This window comes from Pygoscelis adeliae, unplaced genomic scaffold (assembly GCF_000699105.1).
Source record: "Pygoscelis adeliae isolate BGI_AS28 unplaced genomic scaffold, ASM69910v1 Scaffold6, whole genome shotgun sequence".
Taxonomy (NCBI): domain Eukaryota; kingdom Metazoa; phylum Chordata; class Aves; order Sphenisciformes; family Spheniscidae; genus Pygoscelis; species Pygoscelis adeliae.
In genome coordinates this window covers 5,612,994-5,620,978 of record NW_008825075.1, presented here as the reverse complement: position 1 = coordinate 5,620,978, position 7,985 = coordinate 5,612,994, and the positions used below count along the sequence as shown (strand labels likewise).

Here is a 7,985-nt window from a genome sequence, read left to right as displayed (position 1 = left end):
TGTCTCACTTGCATCCTTGTGGCTGTTGTGGAAATGTAAACAGTCTTTCTCAATGAAAAACTGTGACTCTTTACTGTTATTTTTCCCCTTTGTAATTTATTTAAGAAGAGTAAACTTTTTAAAAAAATAATTCATTTTTAATATTTCAAATATATAATGTAATAAACACTGGCTTACTGGAATATCAATGGATTTCTAGAACCTTGTGTGATTAAACTGTGCAAGCTCTTCCTCTTTCATGTGACCCATTCTTGTAGCCTGCTCTGTTTCTTAAGGTCCCTTGAATCTGTCAGGTTGTTACTCGCGATCAGTGAGTAATGACTTTCTATTTCATTGGATTGTTTGTCAAGCTACATCAGAGAAGAGAAAACGGGCAAAAATTACTTCAGCCCTGAGGTTTTAACCCCGCCCTGCTCTTGAAAAGGTATTTGGTAACAGATTAGACAAACAGGACTTCTCAGATATATGCCATGCTAACATTTCACTCTTTGTGATTAACTGCTGCTATAAAACTATGACATCTTTGATAAAATTGAAAATGAGTTGTAGAATAAAAAACAGGGAAGGAAGTAATGTTTTATCAACTTAAGGAGTGTGCTACCAGGCTTTAAAACCTTAAAAATGAACTTGTATCACTGGGGAAAGGATGACAGTTGCAATGCATATTGTCTCCTGGTTTTGAAATGGAAGTCTAATCTTTACCTGGGGATCAGAGATCAGTTCTGTGTGATTTTTTTGGGGGGGCATGTGCTTAACTTTACTCAAATCAACCATCCCTGGTTTCCATGGGATGCTCAGGATAGCACACGCATGTGTTTTGAGCAGGTAACTCTTCTACACCTTGAGGTTTTCAAATACTTTGGCTTTAGTTTCTGTATGTTAACAGTTTGGGTTTTTTAATATACAAAGTTATATCTTTATAGGCTTGACTTAAGTGGTATCGATTTCCCAACTTGCAACTTGAATTTAGCCTTTATTGTTAGTGGCATAAAAATAAGCTATGAGGCTGGAATAGGTTGTCTGTAACAGGATTTTTGTATGTATACTGAAACAAGAACTTAGTACATCTGTACATGTGTGTATATATATATAGGTTTTGTTTGTTTTTACACCATGTGTCTTGAAGTTTACACTTTTTTTTTTTGTTTGGTGTATCTTAGGATCCCATGGAGCTGGTCATCCCTCAGAAACTTTAACACCACTGATTGTTTGGGGTGCTGGGGTGAATTATCCACAGAAAGTCACATCCCAGTTCTTTGAAGACAATTTTTGAAGACAATTGTTTGAAAGGTAAGTAAAATATAAAACTTAAGTGCAAGGTTTTGGTGGAAAGGGAGGTGTTTAATTATTACACCTGTTGATCTTCACTGACTTCTGTTCCATTACAGTAAATATGACTTGCTTTGTGTGGTATGGAAAGAAAAGGTGACAGGGCATGCCTATGGAGGATATTGCAAAATTGGGTAGATAATACCAGAGTCGGTTTTCTTTTCTAATCATGGAGTTGAAGACTTTCTCTCTTTCAGAACAGGAGGCTATTCATGCTCCTAAAACTTCGTTCCAGAGGAGACTTAATTCTTAGGAAGACTCCCAGAGGTTAAAAGCTATTTGTACAGAAACATGATAAGCTGACATGTCTCACAGTACAACCCTGGGGACTTTCCAGGGGCTGTCTTGTCTCACTTGCATCCTTGTGGCTGTTGTGGAAATGTAAACAGTCTTTCTCAATGAAAAACTGTGACTCTTTACTGTTATTTTTCCCCTTTGTAATTTATTTAAGAAGAGTAAACTTTTTAAAAAAATAATTCATTTTTAATATTTCAAATATATAATGTAATAAACACTGGCTTACTGGAATATCAATGGATTTCTAGAACCTTGTGTGATTAAACTGTGCAAGCTCTTCCTCTTTCATGTGACCCATTCTTGTAGCCTGCTCTGTTTCTTAAGGTCCCTTGAATCTGTCAGGTTGTTACTCGCGATCAGTGAGTAATGACTTTCTATTTCATTGGATTGTTTGTCAAGCTACATCAGAGAAGAGAAAACAGGCAAAAATTACTTCAGCCCTGAGGTTTTAACCCCGCCCTGCTCTTGAAAAGGTATTTGGTAACAGATTAGACAAACAGGACTTCTCAGATATATGCCATGCTAACATTTCACTCTTTGTGATTAACTGCTGCTATAAAACTATGACATCTTTGATAAAATTGAAAATGAGTTGTAGAATAAAAAATAGAAAACAGAGTAAAACCAACTGATTTTGGTGTCTGTGATGGCAATCTGCTAGACTTCTAAGGACACTTGTTGTTTCTAAGGGTTGATCTGTAATAGTTGATTTTTACAGCTGTCAGTTTCCTTGATTCTTACTAGCTTTAGTACAAACCTCAGTGTTTGATTTCAGGTAATGATGAAAATGGTGTGAGAGCATTTCAAAAAAGATGAGTATTGAGCTGACTTCCAGGTACACAATAGGGAAACCTTTTTGGCTGTCATCTGTTAGGAAATGTGTATTTTCTTAAAGGAGGGAATGTGTCTGCACCCTGCTATGCCTGCTTAATACACTTCTGCTGATGGTTAAAAAAAAAAACAAACAAACAAACCAACAATCAGACAAAAAAACAAACACCCCAAAGCAAACATCAGAAACTCCTCCCTTTGTGCTGGACTTGCCCTGCAGCTTCCCAGCTGTCGAGCATGTTGTTGGTCTGTTTAGACACTACCTTTACAGGTTCTGAATTGCCAGGGATAATCTCTATTGGACATTTGAGTCTCTCTGAGTATCTTGGGAGTTTGAATCTCTATCTGAGTAATAAGTATCTTCTTAAAAAGTGACTATTCTCTCTATGGTAGTACATTATAGCTTCTAGTAGGCTACGTAGCTTAAAAGTAAAGAAAAAATTGTTGAAATGGAACCTGGCACTTCCGCAGGTCAATACAGTTCAGCTACTCCATTAAGTTACAATCCCAGGTATTTTCACAAAGCTAGCATATGAAAGAAAAGATGCTTAAAAGAGGTCTCTTGAAGAGTTTTTTGAATTTGCCTTTCCTGCTCCATACAAATGCAGCTGAGACGGTGCAGGAGAGGAGAGCGTTTTCAAGACTGCTGTGTCACTGATGTATGTGGGTGTCTGACTTATATTTGCGATTGCATGCACCAGTGTTCAAGTTCTTGCATCTATTGACAGTCCTTCCTAATTTCTCTGAGTTAAGAGTTCATGGAAACAGCAGAATACTTCTAATGCTGACAAACTTCTTATGCTCTGTTCAGTGCAAGCAGGCTGTAGGCAGCCTAGTGAATTGTCTCTCTTCTCATCATTGCCATTGAGGGTCGATACCCCCAAAGGCAGTGCCAACAGGCAGGACTTAGTCTGTCCAATTTGTCATAGAAAGATTAATGTGCTCCTTGGATGGGCGGAAGGGCCCAGTGTCTGCTCTGGGATGACAGCCTTCTCATCAGTCCCTTCACCTGTGCTCTGCCTTCCCTCAGGCCTGGCCGTGCAATCATAGAATGATAGAATGGTTTGGGTTGGAAGCAACCTTAAAGATCATCTAGTTCCACCCCCCCCTGCCATGGGCTGGGACACCTTCCACTAGACTAGGTTGCTCAAAGCCTCATCCAACCTGGCCTTGAACATTTCCAGGGATGGGGCATCCAAAACTTCTCTGGGCAACCTGTTTCAGTACCTCACCACCCTCATAGTGAAGAATTTCTTCCTTATATCTAATCTAAATCTACCCTTTTTCAGTTTAAAGTCATTACCCCTTGTCCTATCCCTACATGCCCTTGTAAAAAGTCCCTCTCCAGCTTTCTTGTAGGCCCCCTTCAGGTACAGGAAGGCTGCTATAAGGTCTCCCCAGAGCCTTCTCTTCTCCAGACTGAACAACCCCAACTCTCTCAACCTGTCTTCATAGGAGAGGTGCTCCAGCCCTCTGATCGTCTTTGTGGCCCTTCTTTGGACCTGCTCCAACAGGTCCATGTCCTTCTTAAGTTGGGGGCCCCAGAGCTTAACACAGTAGTCCAGGTGGGGTCCTGGAGATTGCTGCATGAGAGCAGAGTAGAGGGGGAGAACCACTTCCCTCGACCTGCTTGTCACACTTCTTTTGATGCAGCCCAGGACATGGTTGGCTTTCTGGGCTGCAAGCGCATATTGCCAGGTCATGTTGACCTTCTCATCAACCAACACCCCCAAGTCCTTCTCCTCAGGGCTGCTCTGAATCCATTCTCCGCCCAGCCTATATTTGTGTTTGGGATTGCCCCGACCCATGTGCAGGACCTTGCACTTGGCCTTGTTGAACTTCATGCGGTTCGCACAGGCCCACCTCTCTAGCCTGTTAAGATCCCTCTGGATGGCACTCCTTCCCTCCATGACCGCACCACACAGCTTGGTGTCATTGGCAAACTTGCTGAGGGTGCACTCAATCCCACTGTCCATGTTGCCGACAAAGATGTTAAACAGTGCCGGTCCCAATACCTACCCCTGACGAATGCCACTTGTCACTGGTCTCCACTTGGACATCGAGCCATTGACTGCAACTCTTTGAGTGTGACCATCCAGCCAATTCCTTATCCACCGAGTGGTCCATCTGTCAAATCCATGTCTCTCCATTTTAGAGACAAGGATGTCATGCAGGACAGAGTCAAATGCTTTGGACAACTCCAGGTAGATGATGTCAGTTGCTCTTCCTTTATCCACCAATGCTGTACCTGTGTCATAGAAGACCACCAAATTTGTCAGGCATGATTTGCCCTTAATGAAGCCATGTTGGCTGTCACCAATCGTCTTGGAAAGATTTGTGATGGCAGCCCTGCAACTTGTGAGTGACGTGTAGTATTACGCATTTGGCTGTTGGCTTGATGCCTCTTCAGAAGGAGAATACAGAGCTGCTCCCCGGCTCCTCAGTGCAGGCCCCACCAGGTGGCCTTGGAGAACAAGTCCAGAGGAGCTTGTAAATGAAGGCACAGCCTTCTGCAGCAGAAGGACGTGGGGTGGTTGTTTTCATCTATACACATCCCTGCTTTGGAGGGGGCTCAGCCTGCTTTGCTGTGGCTGAGGGAGCTCAGTGTACCCCTTCACTGTTTTTGCTTCTGTGAGGTTTTACGTGAGATTTTCTTTGGTTCATGTAGCCTCAGCCTCTTCTTGAACTGGCGCTACCCTGCTGTTTCCCCTGGACTGTTTGCATCTGACTGCCCAGTGGGCTGCTGTAAAAGCAGGGCAGGATAAAGAAAAAAAAAAACCTTATCAAGTGGGTGGAAAACTGTGCTTAGCACTGTACAGGAAACCTAGACAGTGATCTGGAATTGTAAACCACTGTGGGCAGCACGTACACCCAAGGCGTCTCACTCCCGGGAGTTACAGCCTCGACTGGATGGTCTGCAGGTGTGTCCCAGTCCTCGGGAGCTCCTGGGCTCAGTGTCTTACGGCTCTTGGTCCAAGGTAGATGACTTCAAGTCTGTGCCTTTTGGGAATATCTGAGTAGGAGAAGCGGAAATGTGAAAGCTTCTGACAAAGTTAGATGTTTCTATAGCAGAGCTACAGTTTCTTCCTGCCTTAAGCACGTTGTGTGCGTGTAGACAGTTTTCCAACATTTTTTATTGGAAAATGTTATTTAAAGGAAAGCAAACAATGCATTTATATAATAGAAATATGGGTGAAAGTCTATATCTCCAGAAATATAAACCCATTTCCTTTTCTGGGAAGCAAAAGCAAGCAAACTTGTTCATTTTGGTGTGAGTTTAACACAATTCATGATTAATGCTGACAATAGTTCCCCTGCGTTGCCATGGGAACTCACTGTAACTGTATGTCTCGCTGCTGTTAAGGTACATGGCTGCTCTTTAGGGTGCTCTTGGGACCAAGTAACAGTGGATCTGTATTCAGACCCCAAAGCTAGCAGTGGTATGAACTAATTGCTGAAAATAAGTTTGGTGCATGCAATGCTGCAAATGTGGGTGTTTCCTGTCTTGGGCCGTTTTCAGCTGAGACAGGTTTGGGTCTGGCACAGACAGTGTATCGAAAGACGAAGAAAGGGTGGTATGGTCTAGGATTTGAATGCCTGTTCAGAGAAAATAAATGAGATTGAGCCAGACCTTTGAGTGATGGTTTACCAGTATTCTTCATGAAGCCTGTTTCTGGTGCATTTAAACTTGTACTTCACATAAACCCAAAGGATAATTTTGGGCAATATGGCTACACTGTCAATGGTCTGAGGTACTAAGCAGACTCCTGCTTCCGTCTGTGCTGTTTCTGCGGTGTCATTTCAGCAAGCGGCGTTAGCAGGGCGGTGACTGGCCCGTTCAGCTTTCTGTGTGTACTGAGGAAGGTGGCTGTGCCCCTGTTGCTAACACTGTTTGGTTCGCAAGTTTAACGTAGGTGCCCCCAGCGTCTTTACTGCTGTACTTGAGATCTGCTTTAGGTAGGTCACTGACAGTATTTTAAGTACTGTATCAGCAACTCTGTTTCAGCCCCTATCGTGTTTTCCTGTGTATCTGATTTTTTTTTTAAGCTTGAATAAAAAAAAAAAAGCTGTGTGGGGGGGGGGTGGGGTGTTTTGGTTTTTTTTCCTGCTCACATTATTACTGTGGGTAGTGGGGCAGCGAATTTAAATATTAGGAAAAGAAGACATGGGGGAAAAAAAAACCCTGCTAAACTCTATTTTTAAATAACTCTCCACCCCTAAAGAAAACAGGCAATTTCCTTATTTTCTTAGAGGCTAATGGAGAGCAGGAAGATACTGTTTTGAACCAGCTTTTTGTATAATGTACCACAGCTTTAGGGGCTTGTACATTTGGCTTTGTCTCTGCCTTCATTGTAGTTGTTATGATTGCCAAATTGTTGAACTTTTCCCTTGAGCTCGCTCTTGGCCGGTATTGCTTATGGCAGACATGAAGTATGCTTGTACCACTCTGTACCAGTATATTGGGGACCTTGGGTTAACCTTTTTTAAAAACTATTGAAGAGATTTAAACAGTCCTTCTCCTAAACGCAAGTTTGAGTCTTTTAATTGGCACAGGAGGTAATACATCACTTTCTATACAGTACTGAAAAAAAATAAAAACCTTGGACTTTCTTCAACTGATCTGGGACACAATTGCAGGCAGCAATTTATCCTGATGTATAAAAGAAAACATGAACTGAAATGAATGCATTTTATTGTTTCTGCCTGTTGAGTTCAATCTGTAACCCCTCTTGAGCTAGCATGCTACAGCCAAATTATAATTTTCTTTAGTAACAGCACTTTACTGAAAACGGCAACAAGACATTAAATGGCAACTGAATTATCCCTTTCAAATCTGTGTAGATCAGCTGTTCATGTGCTCTGTTACTTCTTGCAGAATGGAAACTGGAGAACTTGAAGAGGCTGGATGTCAATCAGGTATCAAACATACCTATTTTAATAGCTCATAAATTTTCACCTTAAATTATGAGTTTTGTGTGATTTAAACTGATTGATGGAATTTGAGTGAATGATCACACTGATGTAGCATTTCCCTGGAATGTGTTACTTAAACGTTACAGAGTTGCAGGAACTGCACCCATACTGAAGGTTATATGAAAAAGTTTAAATTGCTTGTTAATCCATGTGGCAGCTATGTACAATTTCCTTTCCTGAAGATGCATTATCACACTATTTTTAGTTATGTGATCATATGCCGTTGTAGAAGGAGTGCAGTACAATATGCCAGGTACTCCTTGAAAACTCAGTGCATTATTTGGAAGTAACTGGAATAGCATCTAACGTGTTTTGAGAGTGGGATTTGCTTTTGCAAACCTTTAGAAGTAATTTGTGATTCTTTCCCTCTACTTTGTACTTCGAAACTGTTCTGGAGCTGAGCTTACACCTCCTTGGTGTCTCCTATGAAGGTGCCCAGCTAATTATAAAGAAAGCATGGTCTGATGACCACGTTTCCCAAGTTAGCGAGCATCTGCTGTATGCTTTTTGCTACACTTAAGTTATCCATGCGTATGTTCAGTGTAGGTTTTCAG

At 41.8% G+C, this 7,985-nt stretch overlaps 1 protein-coding gene across 1 annotated transcript in view; it reads left to right on the top strand.

The window, feature by feature from the left end:
- Window positions 1-7,985, top strand: part of PIGN (phosphatidylinositol glycan anchor biosynthesis, class N) — a 97,570-nt gene that overhangs the window by 23,081 nt on the left and 66,504 nt on the right. Inside the window, exon 8 of the mRNA XM_009326688.1 lies at window positions 7,334-7,374. Coding sequence (XP_009324963.1) covers window positions 7,334-7,374 — 41 coding nt within the window. The remainder of the gene's footprint in view (window positions 1-7,333; window positions 7,375-7,985) is intronic.